Here is a 23,297-nt window from a genome sequence, read left to right as displayed (position 1 = left end):
GCGATGCATAGTAGTCCATTATGCTTTACCTTTGCAGGGAATCAGAGGAAGTAAACCCATCAGGGTTTACTTCCTCTTTAAAGCTATGTATATGCAGTCTCTGCACAAAACTAGCTAGCTTATCAGCAATTCCATCTGGAATTAGGAGATTGGCGTTTCCAGGTCTATTGCCAATGGTTTTTCTATGCCCAGAAAAATGGTATCTGACCACTGAACTGGACATGTAGGGAGGGCTATTAATGATGCTGGTCTGCACTGGACCCTGTGAGATGGTACTCTGTGTAATAATATATTGGTTGTGGACTGGTAGGGTGCTGTACAGGTCCAGGGCTGTGACCTCCAGCTGGTGAGTCAAGTCCCTGAAGGCCCATATTGCATCCCTGTAGGGTCATGCGGCATGGAATGGTGAGTGCCCTGGTGGTAATCCTTGCTGGTACCCTTCCTTTATCCTATATTGGGGTCCCTGCTTCCACCCCTCCCATGAGCAGAACAAGGATTGGTTTGTGGGCACTGTTTATTTATTTATTTTATTTATTTTGTTTTATACTGTTATGTGCTGTGTTTCTGCAATGATGGGGCAGCACAGCGGATTACATCACAAGAGCATGCTGTGGGTGGTCATCTTCGACAGGTGGACGATTTGTTTCACCATGTGTGTGGCAGGAAAGCAGTTCTCTAAGGCGCTGTGGGACAACAGATCACATATTGGTTAGTTTACTGGCAGAAATAGGGGGCTGTCATTCATAGGTTCTGGTGCTTCTTAGCACCATGCCCTCTTGGTTGACTCCAGATCTCTGTTATCAGCATGGGTTCTATTCTACTTTTTGGTAAGCAGTATCCTAACAATTGCAAAAAGGAGGGGATGTGGGGTCCCAGATCTCTACATGGGGCAGGGAGGATCCTGGATGCAGCCCTCACTGTAATATATCCTCTGGGGTCAGTTTGTTTCTTATGACAGTGACTCCCTCCACCAGTCTGGTCTCTCCCTTTGCTTCTGGGGAACCTTGCTCTAGTTCCTTTTGTGTCAAGGGAGGAATTATTTTCTGCTATTGCTGGTTTACAGCACCAACTCTCCAGAATACTTCCAGCTTGGACTGCCTTGTTGAAAGTGGAAGTGTTCCCCCTCACCTCCCTGCTCCTTAAAGGCTGAGGTGGAATCGGAGGAGGACAAGAATTTTCCAGTGGAAGTGGATGCAGAGGAATCCTCATGTGAGCTATATATTCCTGAAGAACCCCAGGATCAGGGTTTTTCTCAGACACCAATGGCTTTTGTGAGTTTTTTCACCAGAATGGTCCAGATGGTCCCGATCCAGAAGTTGGATCATAGCGTCTGCCACAACATCCTCAGTCCTTTCATGTACATCTTCAGTTAAAGGATGTTTTGTATACAGACTGGTCACACTCTGACGAGAAGTTCACCCCACTAAAAAGGTTCACTCAGCAATACTCCATGGAGAGTGACTAATAAAGTATGCTTTTAGTAGATCCAGCGGTCACTTATCTCAACAAAACACTAATAGTACCGGAGGACAAAGTCACATTATTTAAGGATTCCTTGGACAAACATCCAGAGGCCTTATTTAAAGGCGTATTTGCTCTGATGGGGCAGCTCTACAACCAGCAATTGCAACTGTAGGAGTGTGCCAAAGCCTTAAGGTTTGGGTCTGTTGCATGGCAAGATAGATGGCTCATGTTAGTGAGGATACTGAAGTTAGCAGACACCTGAAAGATTTCCCACATGCTCTTTGTTTTTTCAGTGGCCACCTTGAAGGACTCCTTTCAACAACTTTCTCGTTTAGGGGTCTTGTCCATGCACACCCGCAGAATCTTATGGTTAAAGTGTTGGTCAGTCGAGTTACCCTGCAAAAAGCATGTGGAATGTTTACTTTTTCAAGAGGAACATTTGTCTGGTTCTGCTTTTGTGGTTACATCTAGAAGGTGACTGTGGGTAAGAGTACCCTGTTACAGATTTAAAGGAATTTATAGCGTACAGTTCCAAAACCTGCCACTCTTTCTACTTCCAAAAAGGCAGTTCTTTGGCTAATCTCAAGTTTCAGGCTCCAAATCCAAGCCCCAATCCCAGCTCTGCAAAAAGACATGGGTGTGGATGAGTGGGTCCGCAACATTGCAGCTCGAGGTTACAAGCTGAAAAAAAAGAAGATTCACGGCTTTGCAAACTCTTGATTATCTTCTTTCATAAAGCAGTGATCATTCTGGTTTCAGAGGGCAAAGACATTGTAATATAACCTCTCTACAGTTCTGAAACCAAATGGCGATGTTTGCCTCGTTCTAAATCTAAAGATAATCAACAAGTTCCTCCAAGTGCAGAAGTTCTAGATGGAATAGGTGCCATCTGTGGTGGCCTCTGTCCAGCAGAGGGTTTGGCATCAGTGGATATCCAGAATGCTTATATGCATGTTCCAGTCTCTTCACCTCACCAAAGATTTTTGCAGTTTGCAGTGGATGACCACCACTTTCAGTTTGTGGCCCTGCTATTTGGCTTCTGCATACCTTGGGTGTTCCTATTATAGGTTACCTGGACAACTTACTTTTGAGGGCGCAATCTGCTTTGCTACTGGAAACTGATGTGTCTTACACAGTGCAAACTCTTGAGAGGTTTTGATGTGTTCTGAAATGAGAGAAGTTGGCCTTAGGTTGGAATATTTATGGCACCATCTAAGAGAGACTGTTCCTTCCTCCTGGACAAATATGTTCTTCGGGCTCAGGTGAACATGGTCAAGACCCTCACAAATTCCTGTTTGTTGAAGCATGAGAGTTCTGGATAAGATGGCAGCTTTCTTCAGGGCAGTGTCCTTTGCTGAGTTTCATTCCAGGCCTCTAAAGTGGAATGCCTTGGCAGCATGGGGCAGGGACACAGTTGTTTGGATTCCCTGATGCCATTACACCCCAGCATGAGAGTGTCTCTGTACTGGTGTATCTCCTCGTGTATATTGGAGATGGGAAATTTATATCTACCTGTGTCTTAGAGGGTCCTGATGGCAGACAGCAGCCTGGTGGACTGGGGTGGAATTCTGGACAGCCTCTCAGTCCAGAGGATTTCATCAATGCTGGAGAGGTTGTTGCCCATCAACATCCTGGAATTTAGTTCAGTTTGCCTTGCCCTGCTACATTGGTCAATGCAGCTGAAAGATCCTCTCTGTAAGGGTTCAGTCAGACAATGCCAAGGTGGTGGCATACATATAGCATCAAGGAGAGGCACCAGTGCAAGTTGGGATGCTCAGGAGGAAGTGGATTTCATCCTGTCTTGTGTGGAACTTCGCCCCCTGTCCACATTCCAGGCATGGAAATTTAGCAGACGAAATTTCTCAGTCATCAACACCTGTCTCTGCATCGGCATCCAGGCTCAATTTGAAGCTGGACAGATTAATCTCCAAGACCAGGGATCCTCGAGCTCTTGCAATACACCTCTGACACATTGGGACCTAATTTATGCCTTCCTCCTTCTACCTCCTCAGCGTCGCAGGATTCAAGTGGTAGGAAATCCAGTGATTTAGATTGCCCAGCCTGGCACAGAAGAACATAGTACTCCTACATTGTGAACATTTTGTCGGCCAACCTTTGGACCCTTCTGGATCTACTCCTGTCGCAAGGTCTGATCTTTCATCCTTCTTTACAGTCAATGTCTTTAATGGCAGGGAGAGAAAAAGAGGTGATAGGTATGGCGCTGCTCTTATTAAGAAGTGACCTACAACCTCTAAATACTTGAGGGGTATGTGTCATGGGTGCATTTAGTACAAAAAGGGACTAAAAGTGCAGAAAATAAATATTTGTATATTCACAAAAATCCACAAAAAATGTAAACTTCCTAACCACTTATATATAATGCATATACAACACAATCCTGTGCAAAACCCGCAATTCAAAGTGACATTTCTATGCAAAAAAATTCAACATATAATACTGGTGTATATTGTTGCTGTGAAACTGGGTTCAGAAATATGCATATACTGCCCTTAAACCCTGGTGTATAAAAAAAAAGTCCAATAAAGTGACAATGTGCTCCTTCAAATTGTTCTGTTCTTCTTGCAAAACAGTGCCCCATAAGAAACACACTCACCACTATTATTTACCCCACAAGGAGGTATTTCACCTTCACAGTGTGAGCCACTATGTAGCCTGTGGAGTGGGAGGAAACTTCCTGTCCTGTGTTCTCCAAGTGCCTCCTTGTCTGCGATGTAAGTGGTCTCCTCACTGTTAACCTCTTCGATGTTGCCCACTGAAGGCTCCATATAATTATCTTGTAGGAACAGCAGTCATTGCCTGATGTTTTCCAGGGCTCTTAGTTCACACCGTGTATGCTCCGCCCATTTCCTCTTCTTTCCACTAACATCACTTTCAACGTCCCTTAGTGGATGAATACTAGCCGCTAGTATTCATCCACTGGGCTTTGCCAACTATTATTGTTAAGTTTATTCGTAACGTCTCGTCTCTGGTCAAGCCCCTGACTGATATGACCAGAAAGGACAGTAACCCACAGAGTTGGTCTCCAGAGTCCATTAAGGCCTTTGAGAGTCTCAAGGCTGCCTTTGTTTTTGCTCCTGTGTTGGCACATCCTGATCCTACATTGCATTTTATCCCAGAAGTTGATGCTTCTGAGACTGGAGTTGGTGCTCTTCTGTCTCAACATCCTAACTCTGAGAGCGCTATGCATCTGTGTGGCTACTTCTTCAAGAAATTGTCACCTGCAAAATGCAAATACGAGCTTGGTGACAGAGAGCTGTTGGCGATCATTTTACCCCTGAAAGAATGGAGATATCTCCTCAAACGTACCACTGTGTCGGTTCTCATTCTTACTGGCCATAAGAATCTCACATTCTTGTCTGAGGCTAAGCGCCTCTCTCCCAGAAGGGCTCGATGGGCTCTTTTCTTGTCGAGTTTCAATTACATTGTCTCATTCTTACCCGGTACTAAGAATGTAAGGGCTGACGCCTTGTCACAACAGTTTTCTTCCACTTCCAAGTTGGAGTCGGTTCTGGTTCCTGTGATTCTTCCTGATCATATTCTGGCTAGGGTTTGCACCAGTTTTACTTTGGGTGACTAAATTCTTGCTGCTTAGGTCCATGCTCCTCCTGATAAACCTTATGACCACTGCTTTGTCCCAGAGAGTTTCTGTACATACTGCCATGCTCCAGACTTAGCATTCTCCCAAGCTGGCCACCCTGGGAAGAATCAACTCGTTTAGGCCATTTCCCAACAATTCTGGTGGCCTAGTCTACGGGCTGATGTAACTGCCTTCATAGCTGCCTGTTCCGTGTGTGCTCAGAGTAAGACTCCACAACACCTTCCAGTGGGCCTCCTACAACCCATACCCAATGGAGAGAGGCCCTGGACCCACCTGTCTATGGATTTCATTGTGGAGTTACCCAACTCCCAAAGCAACACTAATATCCTTATGGTGGTTGACCGGTTCTCAAAGATGTCATTGTATTCCACTTAAGAAGCTGCCCACTTCTAAGGAACTGGCTTCCATTTTTGCTTGGGGGGTCTTTTGCTTACATGGGCTACCCAAGGTTATTATCTCGGAGAGGCATAGTCAGTTTGTCTACCGGTTCTGGCGAGCCTTTTGTGCACAGTTGTGAATTCAGCTTGCTTTCTCCTCTGCGTATCACCAGCAGTCTAATGGGGCTGCAGAGCGAGCCAATCAGTCCTTGGAGCAATTCCTATGTTGCTATATTTCTGACCATCACAACAGCTGGTCAGGCATATTACCATGGGCTGAGTTTACTCACAACAGTGCCTTGAATTCTACTTCCAGATTGTCTATGTTTATGGTGAATTATTGTTTCCAACCTTCCATGTTGCCTGACTCGTTTGTTCCGCAGAGGATTCCTGCGCTAGAGGAGCATCTCCGTGGTCTTCGCTCGACTTGGGCACAAGTCCAGGAGGCTTTGCGTCATGCTAATGATAGTTACAGACTCCATGCTGACTGCAGCCGCCTGTCTGTGCCTTCCTACCAAGTTGGGGACAGGCTCTGGCTGTCATTTCGCAACCTCCGACTTTGTGTTCCCTCACTGAAGTTTGCACCTCGGTTTATTGGGCCTTTCTGTATCCTTTGCAGGATTAACCCAATGGCTTGCGCGTTGGACCTTCCTCCTAGTATGCTGCAATTCATCGTCTGATTCCTTTTTTTATGCTTCCTTAAATCCCAAGGAAGGGTCATGCAGCTTCCAAATCTACAGTTTCTCAGGGGTCAGTCATCTTATTTCTCAAGCTTACATTCTAAAGGGCAAAGTTTCACAGATTTTGGGGATGGCTCATTCTACTAGGAGTGTTGGAGTAATCGGGCTTTGGTAGAATAAATTTGTAAGGCTGCTACCTGGTCTTTGGTTTATGAAGTTTTACCAAGGGGATGTTTGAGCCACTAAGGACATTTTTTTTTAGTCTTGCAGGGTGCTGTGTCAGGTTCTGAATTCTTCTGGTTTAGTTCTTTAGGACCCGTTAGCTTGTTGCCAAGTTGCTCTCCCCTCATATTCAGTGCTTTGGGACAGCTCTATCATAACGGACAAAGAGATTCTCTGTCCACTGGAATGTATAATGAAGAAAATTGGATTTTTGTCACAGTTGCCCTTCCCTGCAACCTGTCTTGGACTTGCTAGGCCCAGTTGAGTGATCAGATCACTTTGGGAGTTGATCCCTTGATAGAGCATTTGGAACTCATGCTTGTAGCCTTAAACTACAGTGTGTACATCGTAGAGGTAGAGAAAATTCGGTCTTGAGCAGAACTTTCATGTTCCAGGCTTCCATCCAATAACATCTCAGGCATAGACAACAAACAGGCAAGCTTCATTAGCTGCCAATGTCTGGACATGGAGGAGTGGTCTCTACATCCGTAGGTATTTCAAGACTTGTGTCAAACTAGACAGTTTGTTTCCAAGTAACAGATACTCTAGTAGAAGCAAAGGATGCTCGGGTGAATCCAGCAGATCAGTACACCAGTATCTATGCGTTTCTTCCACTGAATCATTCTTTGGGGAAAGGATTGATTTACCATCCTGATTCATGATGGCTGGCTTTAACGCATAATCGCAATTGATGCCCAGGCCCATAGAGATATGGGACATTTCTAAATCCTGTGATTCCCACTATGTTAAAATCAACTAAGTCTACTGCTCGTGGGTCTGTCATCTTTTTTTTTTCCCCTAGGTGTGTTCTTATTTGTTTGCTGTGTTGCCCATCCCTCAGTTGCACTGTTTTTAAACATCCTAAGGGTAATTAATGGCTGAAGAAAAAAAACATGAATTTTGTACTCATTGTAAAATTATTTTCTTGGGTCACACAGATTCCTCCCATCTGTGTTTATGATCATGTTCATGATACTTCTTGTCAACAAATGGGGCATGCTAGTAGTATTAGGGATTATTCTGGGCTTGAATAAACTTGTAGGCTCCATGCACACTGAAGCTCAAAAAAGCTATTTCTGGACGCCAGATTTCTGGCAGAAAACGCTGGTTGAAAAACCTGCTTTTAACAGCGTTTTATACTAGCGTTAATGAGCGTTAATGAGCGTTTTACAGCGTTAGCGTTAATGGGCGTTTTTTATAAAAATACACAGAGGACACTCCAAAAATCCCACAATGCATTGAAAAATAGAATGCCGAACACTAATGAACGAGCGTTAATGAGCGTTTGTCGTTTTTTGCCGCTGAAAAACGGCACTTTGAACGCGAATTTCTGGCGTTCAGAAAAAAGCCCATAAACTCCACTGCTCATTAAAGCTGAAAAACGTCCATGTGTGCATGGACACATAGGCTAACATAGAGTGGAGTTTATGGGCTTTTACAAAAAACGCCCAAACGCCAATAAACTGCAGTTTATCAGCTTCAGTGTGCATGGAGCCTTAAAACGGTATTGTGCCATGTGGAGTCTCTCTTTTTACATGACTACAACCCTGGGCAATGAGCTGTTTGAGATAACCAGACCAAACGGGAGACACCTGGTGTGTTCAAGGCTTTTGATTTCCATCCCTTTGGTCAGCTTAAACCCCCAAGGGAGTGTGTTTCACATGGTGTGGATGGTATATGCCTATCAATCATTAAGTAGAATCCTTCACCTATTAATTGAACTGACTCATCACCTATCAACATACTACCGATTTCTGATATGTTTTTACATGTGAATGCTGGTCATACTTCATTTATTTGATTGGAGCTCTGCTTTGAATATTGGAACTTTGTGTAGTTTCACCACAGCTGGAGGGACGAGGTTGCCTACCCCTGCCAAAGGGGAAGGGCCTTTAGGTGTTTTTTTTATACTTTTTCCAGGAGATATGTGGCTAAAAGCTGTTACTGATGCACACATATGGTTCTCCTGTCAGTTTTTCAGGCGGGCCTGATCGGAAAGTCTATTCATCCCTAAGGACAGGCGAGTGTGAACATACTTGTGTCCGTTTTACACCCGCCTACCCCCAGGTCTGATTTAGGTCTGCTAAAAAAAACAGAAGATGATCCATTCTCCTTCCATTCAGGTCTGGTATAAACAGACAACGGAGTATGTTTATTCCTGGCTGCCCATAGAGCAGAGCCCACTCTGCTCTGATCAAAGGGGATCTGTGAGCTGATGCCCTGTTGATTGGAACGGAATCTATGCCATGTTAAAGAGACCTAGCTAGCTGGGCTTGTTTATGAAGTCTTATTTGGTGCTTAACCGCTATCAACATTAATTTTCTCTTTCAGAATGAAAGTCCACTACATAAAATAAGGTGGCTAAGAGTTGTGTTGGATGAAGGGCACACAATCAGAAATCCAAATGCCCAGCAAACAAAAGCTGTTCACAACCTGGATTCAGAAAGACGATGGGTGTTAACAGGTATGATGTGTGTTTTGTCAAAGGTAATATGGCTTCTAGTTCTAGGTCCATTTAACATGCCAGATTATGTAATAAGCCTTCGATTGGCAGAATGCTGAAAGCCCAACCTGTTGGAGTATGTAAAGAGCCTTAGGATGGCAGTATGCTGGAAACTTTATATGGTGGAATTTTTCTGATATGTAAAGCACCGCCACGATCCTCAGTTGTATAACAGAGCATGTCATTTAATGTGAGTAAGGTAGCATATACAAATAACAAATACTGCTTTTGAAAACATTTATTATTATTTTAATTTGCATAAATGGTAGAACTTTTGCATAAAAAGATAGCGTTTTAAACTGAACCATACTCAAGAAAAACATGAAGACTGCCTGTGCTGACTTCTCATCCTGTAAGTACTATTTACTTGGTTGTCTTGCTGTCCTCTGGCAAATAATGGTTTCAGTCAGTTACCCCCAACAATTATGTAGATAAGGAAGTCTGTTGAGTCACTAACCTAGAAGTATACACTTCTAGGTTAGCGACTCAACATCAAAGGGTCAAATTAGCAACAAGGCAATTGGCATTTTCATGAAGCCAGGAATGGAAGCCTTTGTGTTACTGGTATTATTTGTTTCTTATTCCTAATTTCAATCTCTTGTTTGGTAACATAGGTACTCCTATTCAAAACTCTTTGAAGGATTTGTGGTCAATTCTCTCTTTCTTAAAACTGAAACCCTTCACAGACAGGGAGTGGTGGCACCGCACAATCCAGAGGCCAGTCAGCATGGGAGATCAGGGAGGATTACGGTATGATAATGCATGTATTCTAATGTTTTTACCTTGAAGTAACTGTTGACCTATCAACTCATAACAGTTTACCTCATTTAGCATATATTTCATTATTAACCTTAAAGTGTACTTCAATGAAACCTGAAAAATAACATAGATATTCATACAAGCACACAGCCTACTTACACAGAGCTTTATACAGAGCATTGGTTGAGTACAGCTGCCAAGCACTTTACATGGTGTAAAGTCCTCTGCTTGACAGTAACCTTTATGTTAGGAACGCCTAATCCTGAGATTGTGGAGGTTGCATATTCTTAAAGTGAACCTGTCAGAAGTTGGAAGCAATGGAATGGGTTGTATAGCAGATACCCCAAGGTAATCCATAATACTTTAAAGTTTATTTATGGTAAATATTAAATAATATTTGAATTTCCTATTTCTCTGCTATAGACATACAGCATCCATTTCCTTTTATCCATATTGTTCCTCTGTTATGGCATGAACAATGCGTTCTTGCTAAACATTTTGTCATTGGCTATAATTTCTCCACTTGATGTATGACTGCTACTGACTTGCAAGTCACCAATATTATACTTGTATTATTATATTTGATTGCAGTTATACACTGTATTCATTAAACCTTTTCAATAAAAATGCATTGAAAGACATAATATATGCATTTTCACATTGAAATGTGATCATTTCTAGCCTACCTCTAGGAGGGATCTTGAAGTTTGTAAACTTAATTTCTGAAGAATCCAACATATGTACTTTCTTGAAATGTGTGTGACATTGTGTGAATATGCCATAGCTTTTTTACAAAACAAAATGTTATTTTTAAAGCACCATGAATGGCACAAAACACCTATTATGCAATTCAGAATTTTATTCAATCTAAATAAAATATGCACCCTTAAAAATAATACGACCTGACCCCTATACTGAGGTAGACTCCTCTACTTGCTATCCATCGATCTGCTGTCCATTACTCAATTCAAGTAATACTTATTTTTTTATATATCCAAAGTCCCCAATTCCAATAGACAGTATACAACCCAAGGTGTTTCAATTGATTTTAGATCTTTTTCAGGGGTAAATCATGATCTGCATGCTACTGCATGATATTTTTTATATATGTTGTATCTTATTGTGTACAGTGGCCACCAGTGGTATATTTAAAGTCCCATTAAGTTTGGTCAGTTTTGTTAATCTATAGGCCTAAATGTTTTTTAAACGTGTGCAAAAAATGAAAACCGCTTTGGCAGTGAAAGGGTTAAAGGAAACTTCCCACCAGACCATTAATTTCAACAAAAAATGTTTACATAAGATTTTATTTCCATAAATGTGACACTCTCTATAGTATTCCCCTTCACTCTTCCCCTATCTGCTACATAAAGGTTTATTGGGGGTAACTTTCTTTTCTTCAAGTTGATGAAAGGTTTACTTTAATTGTTTCCATCAGTTGGTTCCTGCATACATTTTCTCTTCACCGATGCCAATCCTCTTCAGAGGAACAGACTTCTGACATTGTGCGGGTTACCTGCTTGGCTGTGTGTGTGTGTGTGTGTGTAGGTCCTATCCAGACTCTCTAACTATGGCTCCTTTCCCTCCCCCACTCACAGATTTTCTTTCTATTCCTTTCAAAAAATTAAAAACATTAAAGGATAAGTTCACCTTTTAGAAAAAAAAAAATAAATGCACATTTTTGTTGCAGCCTGTAAAGCATTGCACCAGCGATCAGAAGATCCTTCAGATCTGTCAGTGTATCTGTGTGCCATCCATCCCATATGGGCAGGCAGATACACTGACAGGAAGAAATCAATGAACTTCCACAGCGCTCCACAGCGCCATGGTAGTTCATTGTGAACTACAAGCCAACAGCCTTTAAGGATGAATAAGGAAAGAAATTGGCTGCACACTGACGTTCTTGAAGTCCATTTATTGAATGTTCCATACAAACAATGACACACACCACCTGATGAGTAAGCACAGTGTAACTGTGCAAAACTAGTCCACCTCTGTTCCGCCTACTGCAACTGTGGTGTGTGTCATTGTTTGTATGGATTAAATGAATAATGATAGTGCTGCGCTGTAAATTTAAGAAAGTGCTAGACTAAGGTGCAAATGCAAAAAAATTACAAAATGGCAAACTTTTAAAAAGCAAGGTCAAATATAAAATGTTAATCCAAATGACCTATATATGAAAAATTTACATATGATGCAAACAAAAGTGCTAAAGTGCAAATAATGTTCAACACAAGAAAAAAGAAACCATTAACACAAGGTGATGATGAGAAACATTATTATGAATGTGAATCAAACAAATATCCTATGAACCACCCCAGGGCTCAGGGGGTGAATGAACAGTCCCAAAAAGGTGAAATAAATGCTTCTACTTCAGTGACACAAAATCAAACAGTCCAAAAGCTGATAAATCTGTGATGTTCTCTTTAACCAGTTGCCGACCGCCGCACGCCGATGTACGTCGGTACAATGGCACGGGCAGGCATAAGGACATACATGTACGTCCCTTGCCTCCCGCGGGTCGGGGGCCCGATCGGGCCCCCGCCCGGTGCCTGCGGCGGTCGGTATTCGTTCGGGAGCGATCCCGGACGAGGGGACGGCCATTCATTCATGGCCACCCCCTCGCGATCGCTCCCGACGAATAGAAATCCCCGGTGACATCACTTCCTCTCCTGTAATGTAAACACAGGAGAGGAAGTGATGTATTCTCTCCTCCGTGTCGGTATTTTTCGTTCCGACACGGAGGAGAGCGGATCAGTAAGTTGCACCAACACTCACACACACAGTAGAACATGCCAGGCACACTCACACCCCCCCTTTACCCCCCGATCACCCCCCCAATTACCCCTGCCCCCCAGTCACAGTGACACCAATGTCATTTTTTTTTTTTTTTTTTTTTTTTTTTGCATTGGTGTCATTTGTGACTGTAATAACTGTTAGGGCAGTTAGAGTTAGCCCCCTTTAGTTCTAATGTACCCCCCTAACCCCCCCAATAAAGGTTTAACCCCGTGATCACCCCCCGTCGCCAGTGTCACTAAGGCTGGGTTCACATTGCAGCGGTTTATGAGAACGAATGTGATTCGCACCGCACTGCAGTGCAAATCACATCCGATCTCTGTGCGATTCGAGTTCAGCCATTCGCCGCACCCGCCGCACCCGCCACACCCGCCGCACCCGCCGCAAATTCGCACGGGACCCTTTTTTTGGCCCGCAGCAGAATCGGATCGCATGGGTGTTCACACCATGCGATCCGAGTTTGCAGATCGCACTGCGATATGCGAACTGATCTGGGGGTGTCAGTAACATTTCACTGACACTCCCAGCAGTTCGCATAGGGCAGTGTGAACTGCCGCCGGGAGGCATGCGATGCGGGAACCCGCCGCGGATTCGCGGCTTTTCCGCATCGCTCCAGTGTGAACCCAGCCTAATAAGCGATCATTTTTCTGATCGCCGTATTAGTGTCACAGGTGACGCTAGTTAGGCAGGTAGGTATTTAGGTTCGCCGCAGCTTTTTATAGCGCCAGGGACCCCCATATACTACCGCATAAAGCCCCCTGATTGCCCCCTAGTTAACCCTTTCACCAGTGATCACCATATAACTGTTACAGGTGACGCTGGTTGGTTAGTTATTTTTTTATAGTTTCAGGGCACCCGCCATTTATTACCTAATAAAGGTTTAACCCCCTGATCACCCGGCGGGTGTCATTTGTGACTAATAACTGTTAGGGCAGTTAGGGTTAGCCCCCTTTAGTTCTAAGGTACCCCCCTAACCCCCCCAATAAAGGTTTAACCCCGTGATCACCCCCCGTCGCCAGTGTCACTAAGGCTGGGTTCACATTGCAGCGGTTTATGAGAACGGATGTGATTCGCACCGCACTGCAGTGCAAATCACATCCGATCTCTGTGCGATTCGAGTTCAGCCATTCGCCGCACCCGCCGCACCCGCCGCAAATTCGCACGGGACCCTTTTTTTGGCCCGCAGCAGAATCGGATCGCATGGGTGTTCACACCATGCGATCCGAGTTTGCAGATCGCACTGCGATATGCGAACTGATCTGGGGGTGTCAGTAACATTTCACTGACACTCCCAGCAGTTCGCATAGGGCAGTGTGAACTGCCGCCGGGAGGCATGCGATGCGGGAACCCGCCGCGCATTCGTGGCGTTCCCGCATCGCTCCAGTGTGAACCCAGCCTAATAAGCGATCGTTTTTCTGATCGCTGTATTAGTGTCACAGGTGACGCTAGTTAGGCAGGTAGGTATTTAGGTTCGCTGCAGCTTTTTATAGCGCCAGGGACCCCCATATACTACCGCATAAAGCCCCCTAATTGCCCCCTAGTTAACCCTTTCACCAGTGATCACCATATAACTGTTACAGGTGACGCTGGTTGGTTAGTTATTTTTTTATAGTTTCAGGGCACCCGCCATTTATTACCTAGTCTCACTAGTGTACCCCTAAATTTAGGGGTGTCTACTTTCCAAAATGGGGTCATTTGGGGGGGGTTTGTGCCATCTTGGCATTTTATGGCCTTCAAAACTGTAACGCCCTTAGAAAGCCTGAAGGCGGTGCTTGGTTTTCGGGGCCCCGTACGCGGCTAGGCTCCCAAAAAGTCCCACATATGTGGTATCCCCATACTCAGGAGAAGCAGCAGAATTTATTTTGGGGTGCCATTTCACATATGCCCATGGCATGCGTGAGCAATATATCATTTAGTGACAACTTTGTGAAAAAAAAAAAAAAAAAAAAAAGTTTGTAATTTTCCCGCAACTTGTGGCAAAATATAAAATATTCCATGGACTCAACATGCCTCTCAGCAAATAGCTTGGGGTGTCTACTTTCTAAAATGGGGTCATTTGTGGGGGTTTTGTGCCATCTTGGCATTTTATGGCCTTCAAAACTGTAATAGGTAGTGAGGAGTGAAATCAAAAAATTACGCCCTTAGAAAGCCTGAAGGCGGTGCTTGGTTTTCGGGGCCCCGTACGCGGCTAGGCTCCCAAAAAGTCCCACATATGTGGTATCCCCGTACTCAGGAGAAGCAGCAGAATTTATTTTGGGGTGTCATTTCACATATGCCCATGGCATGCATGAGCAATATATCATTTAGTGACAACTTTGTTAAAAAAAAAAAAAAAAAAAAAAAGTTTGTAATTTTCCCGCAACTTGTGGCAAAATATAAAATATTCTATGAACTCAACATGCCTCTCAGCAAATAGCTTGGGGTGTCTACTTTCTAAAATGGGGTCATTTGTGGGGGTTTTGTGCCATCTTGGCATTTTATGGCCTTCAAAACTGTAATAGGTAGTGAGAAGTGAACTCAAAAATTTACGCCCTTAGAAAGCCTGAAGGCGGTGCTTGGTTTTCGGGGCCCCGTACGCGGCTAGGCTCCCAAAAAGTCCCACATATGTGGTATCCCCATACTCAGGAGAAGCAGCAGAATTTATTTTGGGGTGTCATTTCACATACGCCCATAGCATGTGTGAGCAATATATCATTTAGTGACAACTTTGTGTAAAAAAAAAAAAAAATTTTTTTTTTTGTCATTATTCAATCGCTTGAGGCAAAAAAATAAAATATTCAATGGGCTCAACATGCCTCTTATCAATTTCCTTAGGGGGTCTACTTTCCAAAATGGGGTCATTTGGGGGGGTTTTGTACTGCCCTGCCATTTTAGCACCTCAAGAAATGAGATAGGCAGTCGTAAACTAAAAGCTGCGTAAATTCCAGAAAACGTACCTTAGTTTGTAGATGTGACAACTTTTGCGCAAACCAATAAATATACAATTATTGACTTTTTTTTTACCAAAGACATGTGGCTGAATACATTTTGGCCTAAATGTATGACTAAAATTGAGTTTATTGGATTTTTCTAATAACAAAAAGTAGAAAATATCATTTTTTTTCAAAATTTGCGGTCTTTTTACGTTTATATCGCAAAAAATAAAAATCGCAGAGGCAATCAAATACCATCAAAAGAAAGCTCTATTTGTGGGAAGAAAAGGACGCAAATTTTGTTTGGGTACAACATTGCATGACCGCGCAATTACCAGTTAAAGCAGCGCAGTGCCAAAGTGTAAAAAGACCTCTGGTCATTTACCAGCAAAATGGTCCGGTCTGAAAGTGGTTAAAGTAGGCGTGAAGTAAAGATGGCCGATGCCTGACCAATCAACTGTAGTGGCACCTGAATGTGCGCTAGCCCCTCACCTTACTGCTGTAAGGTTAAAGCATAGACTGGATGTGATGCCTCAGAGGGTCCATCTTTGGATGGATAAAACAACAAATCTTTAGGGTACAGCCTCCTCTCCAGTTTGCTCAATGGGGGAGATACAGGTGGAAGAAAGATCCATAGTTTTACTCCTGCAATAACATTGTAGCGAAAAAATATAAAATGCAGCGCTAATACAAATATCAAAATCCCCAATGTGACCACTAGGGGTAAGACTGAACTTTTAGTGAAAAACAGTCATGTAAATACACAATAGATACGATAGTGTGCAATAAAACACACAGAAATAAACCTTGTGTAATGTAGATAAATGTGTAAACAGTGCATATGAAATGAAAACCAAGAAACACTGTGATAAGGAAAAAATACAATTAAATATTCCTCTATTAGATAATATATAGTCCTATTAAAAGTCAAAATTCAGAGTGATGCTTCTTCAAAATGGCAGTAAGTATGGGCAAACAGACTTCTCCATGTAGCATTCACAGATGTAGATATGAGTTAGCAAAAAGATTGGGTATGCTTTCCGCAGGGAGTGGACACACACGCCGTATAGCGGTGGGTCAAACAGGCATTTACACCATTCGATCCAGAAGGTCCTTGGTGGAGCACGATGGTGGAGATGATATGAAGATACACCTCAATGACCTCATCTGGGATGGTGGAGGTTGGGTGGTACACACCAAAAACATCGGCAGATGAACGTGCCTGGTTCTTCAATCGATCACCGGCTGGAAGGGTTATGCCGCACTCCGAACCAACAAATCCAGTCATGGGGGGAAAAAAATATAGAAAAGGGCCTCCACAGGAAGTAGCTCGTAGGGTTGGCAAGGCAACGAATATCAACACAAACTAATGCTTGCAGTCACTGATGGTAGTAGAATCGTCCCCACATTCATCCAGCACAAGAGGGTCCCCCTTTAAATGGAGCGGCCCCGATATGTGGGAAAGTATATAGCACAGAGAGGGGAAGAAAGCACTCCAGCGAATGACACAGTATGACATTATATCAATAAAACAACGTCTCCACAAAAATGTCTTTCTTTTTATAAAAAAACTATTAAAATAACACTTAGAAAAAATGAATGTTAGGGGCTAAGTCATAGGCAGTGTGTACTACGCTATGAATATTAACTAGGGTACAAAATGCCACCTTCCACAGGACACGTGACACCTACCAGTCTAAAATCTGCCAAAGATGTTTTTAATTAAAGGCGTCTTAGGGGGCATAAAATAGCACAACACCTTCTCCCTCATGATATAATTATGGAACATGAAAACTCCAAAATATCAATATCCCTGTAAGAAGTCCCTAGTACATTTGTTGGCCTGTAAAGCCACGTTACCATGACCAAAATTTCTAAAAAACTTAAAATATCACAGCATCCCAGGAGGTCACTGGTGGCCTCAAAACTAAAGGGAGTAAGTGCCAATTCAGGATTGGTTAATAAATACATTTATATCCCACTCAGTATTTAACCCATGGGGGGAATAACACTTAAGCTGGTATATCCAGAAGGTCTCAAGTTTAGAGACACCCCTTATTCGTGATCCCCCCTCCTGTGTGGGATCAGTTTGTCAATAACTTGAAACTTAGTACCACTGGGATGTTTGGGATCGTGGAATTGCAGATAATGCTTGGGGACACTATGATTAGTGAGGCCTTTTTTTGATGGAAGCAATGTGCTCATTCACTCTAGTTGAAAAAGATCTAATGGTATGTCCCACGTATTGTTTTTTACACAGGCATGTGATCAGATAGACTATATACCTGGTGGAGCATGTGGTGAAATACTTCATTTGGTAGACAGTGGAGGTAACAGTGGATTCAAAAGATTCACATCTCCTCATCCACAAATATTATACATGCAAACATTGCATTTCTTGCAAGGATAATATCCTTTGGACTCCGGAAATAGAGTTGGCTTAGTAGGAGCGTCAATTACATTGTGAGAGATCCGGCTCTTCAACGACGGAGATCTCCTAAAGATAACACCAGCTTTCTGTTGTTGGACCTAGTAATGGACTGTTTTTCAGAACACTCCAATGGCGATTCAGAATATTCTTAACCTGTTTATGTTGAATTGAAAACTGTGTGACCAAAGACCATCTGAACTTGTTATCAGAGCTCGTTTAGGTTGCTCTACAGTAAAGTGTATGTTGATCAACTAGGGAAATCTTAGCTATCTCATCATCAATAATTGAGGGTAGATAACCCATTTCGACAAAACGCTGCTTGAGAAACTGCCTGTTTTAGAAAATCTGCTGAATCTGTACAATTTCTTCGGATTTGCATTAGTTGACTACGAGGTATGGAATCGAGCCACAACCCGTAGTGACAAATATCAGTGGGAATATATCCGTTACGATCCGTTGGCTTAAAAAAAGTTGTTGTCACAAGTTGATGGACAATAACAGAAATTTGTAAGTCCAGAAAATGGATGGAGACAGAACTAACTTCATAAGTAAGGACGATCCCCATCTCATTATCATTCAGGGTGGCCATGAAGTCATGCAATGATTCCTCTTTGCCTCTCCACAGGAGGAGGGTGTCAGGGGTGTCTCTAAACTTGAGACCTTCTGGATATACCAGCTTAAGTGTTATTCCCCCCATGGGTTAAATATTGAGTGGGATATAAATGCATTTATTAACCAATCCTGATTTGGCACTTATTCTCTTTAATTTTGAGGCCACCAGTGACCTCCTGGGATGCTGTGATATCATTTTAAGGTTTTATGGAAATTTTGGTCATGGTAATGTGGCTTTACTGGAAAATTAATGTACTAGGGACTTCTTACAGAGATATTGATATGAGGGAGAACGTGTTGTGCTATTTTATGCCTATGCCCACTAAGACGCCTTTAATTTAAAAAAAATGTTGGCAGATTTTAGACTGGTAGGTGTCGCGTGTCCTGTGGAAGGTGGTATTTTGTCCCCTAGTTAATATTCATAGCGTAGTATACACTGCCTATGATTTAGCCCCTTACATTCATTTTTTGTGTTGTTTTAATTTTTTTTTTTATAAAAGAAATAATTTTTTGTGGAAACATTGTTTTATTGAGATAATGTCATACTGTGTCATTCGCTGGAGTGCTTTCTTCCCCTCTCTGTGCCATATAATTTCCCGCATATTAGGGTCACTCCATTTAAAGGGGGGCCCTCTTGTGCCGGATGAATGTGGTGAAGATTCTACCCACATCTGTGACTGCAAGCATTAGTTTGTGTTGATATTCGTTGCCTACCCAACCCTACGAGCTACTTCTTGGTGTTGGTATTACTACAAGGTACAGAGCGCAAGTTCCGGCGCGCAATGATGGCTCCACCTATGGTGAGGTAGTAGGTGTGGCTACCTTGTTCCTTGTGACGCCTGCCTACAGGTGGTTTCCTGTTTGTGATATGGAAATGAGGGTTGGAGTGCAAATACTGGCACCCAGTGATGTCAATGGGAGCGGCGTGATCATGTGATCATAGAGAACGTCCTGTATTAGCATGGCTCCGAACTATAGGTCATATGTCCCAGTAGAAGGACTATGGTCCGAAACATGTCGGGTTGCTAGCCTATTTTGCTTTGGATGAAACGCAATTCTGTTTTCTCTTCTAATTTGGTGATCACTTTGTGTACCCATCATGACTGGTGGCTTGTACATTTTATGCCTTTGAGTTTTTAACCACTTCCCACCCAAGGTACGTCCAGGGACGTCCTTGACTTTCCAGAGGTATATCTGAATGATGCCTGAGGCCACATACATCATTCAGATATCGGCGTTTTCAGCCGGCGATTCCCTTCACCATAAGAACGATCATAGCGGCTGTTCCGCCGCTTGATCGTTCTTGCAGGAGGGGACGTCCCCCCCCCCCCCACCCGCTGCCCTCCGGTGCTTCTACCGACTCACTGCTTCCATCGGTGAGTCAGTCACAGGATCCGCCAGCCCCCGGATAATACCATAGAGATTTCCAGCTGACCAGATCGTCCCCGGAGTCTCTATGATCGTTCGGAGGCCGGGCGCGATGTTATGACATCATGCCCGGCCTCTGCATTCAAATTAACAGCGCCGATTTGGCTAGGAAGCCAGGATCGTTTTTATTTTTTTTTTATTTTAGGCTTCCCAGCCTAGAGGTGAGATATTGGGTCTTATTGACCCCATATCTCACTGTAAATAGGTTCAATCGTGCCATATTTCTATTACAAGGGATGTTCACAATAATAGGAATAAAAGTAATCATTTTTTTTTTTTTTTATGTTTCAAACTAAAAAAATAAAAGTAAAATTAACAATAAAAAAAAAAAAATTAAAGCGCCCCTGTCCCCGTGAGCTCGTACGCAGAAGCGAACGCATACGCTAGTCCCGCCCACATATGAAAACGGTGTGCAAACCACACATGTGAGGTATCATCGCGAACGTTAGAGTGAGAGCAATAATTCTATCACTAGACCTCCTCTGTAATGCAAAACATGTAACCAGTAAAAAAAATTCAAGCGTTGCCTATGGGGATTTTTAAATACTAAAGTTTGGCGCCATTCCACGAGCGCGTGCAATTTTGAAGCGTGACATGTTGGGTATCTATTTACTCGGCTTATCTTCATCTATCACATTATGCAAAAAAATTGGACTAAGGCCGCGTACACACGCGGGGACTGTTCGCTCAACTTTGTCCGTCAAACAGTTTCAGCGAACAGTCCGCTCAAAATTAGCATGGACGGACTTGCCCACACACGACGAACGAACAGTTTGCTGAAACCGTGCGCGATGACGTGAACGGCACGTACGACGGGACGGAAAATACGACGTCCTATACACTGCATTACAACTTTCGGCGTGTAAATCCTTTCTGAGCATGCGCGGAACTTAGTTTGACGAACAAGCCTACACACGAGGGGACTGTTCGCTGAAACCAAGTTTCAGCGGACAGTTTTTCGGAATTTCCGAAAAACTTTGTTCAGCAGACTGTTCGCTGAAACTGTCCGCTGAAAGCCCACACACGGGCGGACTGTCCGCCGAAACACTGTTCAGCGGACAAAGTTGGGCGAACAGTCCCCGCGTGTGTACGCGGCCTTACTTTACTGTTTTTTTTAAGCATGAAACTGTTTTTTTTTTCTGAAAAAACGCATTCGAAAAAGTGCGAGATAAAAAGTTGCAACAACCGCCATTGTATTCTCTAGGGTCTTTGCTAAAAAAACATATATAATGTTTGGGGGTTCTATGTAATATTCTAGCAAAAAAATTATGAATTTTACATGTAGGAGAGAAATGTCATAATTGGCCTGGATGCGAAGTGGTTAAATAAATATGTTTTACTTGGATTCATGCACTATGTGGAGGCCCTTTTCTATATTTTTTCTCCCATGACTGGATTTGTTGGTTTGAGGCTTTTTTGGAGTGTGGGATATCCCTTCCAGCCGGTGATCGATTGAGGAACCAGGCACATTCATCTGCCGATGTTTTTAGTGTGTACCTTCCACCCTCCACCATCCCAGATGTCATTGAGCTGTATCTTTGTATCAAACTAAGTGCTTCATGAGGACCTGCTGGATTGAATGGTGTAAATGCCTGTTTGACCTACCACTATGCAGCGTGTGTCCACTCCCTGCGGTAAGCGTACTCAATCTTTTTGATGCTTCACATCTACAATTGTGAATGCTACATGGAGAAGTCTGTTTGCCCATACTTACTGCCATTTTGAAGAAGCATCACTCCAAATTTCCTTCTAATAGGACTATATATTATCTAATAAAGGAATATTTAATTGTATTTTTTCCTTATCACAGTATTTCTTGGTTTTCATTTCATAGGCACTGTTTACACATTCGTCTACATTACACAAGGTTTATTTCTGTGTGTTTTATTGCACACTATCGTATCTATTGTGTATTCACATGGCTGTTTTTCACTAAAAGTTCAGTCTTACCCCTAGTGGTGACTTTGGGGATTTTGATATTTGCATTTTCGATTTTTTTTTTCCCTGTTTGTCACGCAATTCACTAGATTGTTGATACTCACTGCTGATTTTTATTGTTTTCTAGATTCACTAGTAGCGCAACTTTTTTTCACATTAATAACATTGTAGCGGCCATTAAAAAATAAGTCTCAAAGGAGATGGGATATATACACATGATAATAATACCTAGAGACCTGGAGACATGACAAATAGTGGTGTAATAAAAAAAAATAGTCCAAAAGGATCAGAGCCAATATAAAATAAATTATTTTTTATTAAAATTCCTTTTTTTATTTAATAAAAAAACAAGGAGTATAGACATTTAAAAACTGTGGATGTAAGAACCAGTATTAAAAATAGAGGAGACGGAGCCCTAGGAATACCAGAAATGGAACAAGAGAGCTTAATGTAAGTTAAATATACAAAGGTATAGATAACAGTGGAATATGCAGGCAAACGACTACTAACGTAATCAAAAGAATATGAGAGCAAGGTGGAGTAATGGATGGAGTATATAAGACACATGGCTGTAAAATGACGTATATGGTCAAAATATGTGAGATATATGTAATAATGATTATAATTAAAAATCATTAATAAAGCAATTTAAATCGAACTCAATGTTGAGTCCGTGAGGTGAAAAAGTGTCCATTAAAAATATCCATTTGGATTCCAGTTGGCTGAGGGTTCTCACCTTGTGTCCCCCCCAAGCCAGTGTCTGGGATCTTTATTTTGAAATTTGGTAAAGTGTTTGGATACACTATGCTTATCATAGCCTTTCAATATATTCTGTACATGTTCTTTCGGATCCTTTTTAGAAGTCTTTTAGTACGGCCAATAAATTGTAGCCCACATCTACATTCTAAGGGATATAGTGTCCCCTCAGTGTTACATCCTATCAATTCCTGTATATCATAGGTAGTGCCATTACTTGTAGATTTCAACTGGAGCTTTTTCTCATTGGGAAATTTGGTGCGAGTAGATGCAAAGCATCTTTTGCATGGATAAAAACCTTTACCAGTAAAAAAGGCGAAGCTCTTTTTTGAGGGATCTATAACTCTTTTCACCAACTGGTCATGAATGGTAGGGGCTGTTCTGTAGATAAACCTTGGTCTCCTGGGTAGTATATTTTGAAGGCGTTTGTCGGTCTGTAGGATGTGCCAATGGCGCTTAATTATTTCCTGTATCTTCTTGTACTGGATATTGAAATCGAGCACAATAGGTAGGCGATCTTGCTGACAATTGTGTGGTGTCTAATCTGATAAGGTCCCCCCTATCCATCTGTGCCACGCAATTTTTCTATTCTACAAAACCCTTGTCATATTCTTTCTGTACAAATCTGTCTCCTGTCATGTTAGCTTGTGTCCGAAAATCTCATGCATCAGTGCAATTACACCTCAATTGCATGATTTGACCTTTGGGAATGTTGAAGAGCCAGTTACTGTGATGGCAACTTTTAATCAGTAGGTAGCTGTTTCGATCCACATTTTTGAAATGTGTTTTGGTGATGTATTTAT

At 42.5% G+C, this 23,297-nt stretch overlaps 1 protein-coding gene across 5 annotated transcripts in view; it reads left to right on the top strand.

Moving 5' to 3' along the window:
• The window catches only part of HLTF (helicase like transcription factor), a 128,412-nt gene that overhangs the window by 62,780 nt on the left and 42,335 nt on the right, over window positions 1–23,297 (top strand). For all 5 annotated transcript variants that reach the window (XM_077488260.1, XM_077488258.1, XM_077488257.1 and 2 more), the window contains 2 exons: window positions 8,694–8,826; window positions 9,480–9,615. In XM_077488260.1, the coding sequence (XP_077344386.1) occupies window positions 8,694–8,826; window positions 9,480–9,615 (269 nt within the window). The remainder of the gene's footprint in view (window positions 1–8,693; window positions 8,827–9,479; window positions 9,616–23,297) is intronic.

The sequence above is a fragment of the Lithobates pipiens genome, unplaced genomic scaffold (genome assembly GCF_037356315.1).
Source record: "Lithobates pipiens isolate NorthernLeopardFrog02 unplaced genomic scaffold, aLitPip1_a1.2 Scaffold_18, whole genome shotgun sequence".
NCBI classification, from domain to species: Eukaryota; Metazoa; Chordata; class Amphibia; order Anura; family Ranidae; genus Lithobates; species Lithobates pipiens.
The sequence above is the reverse complement of the archived record's forward strand: the minus strand, read 5'-3'. Positions and strand labels throughout refer to the sequence as shown.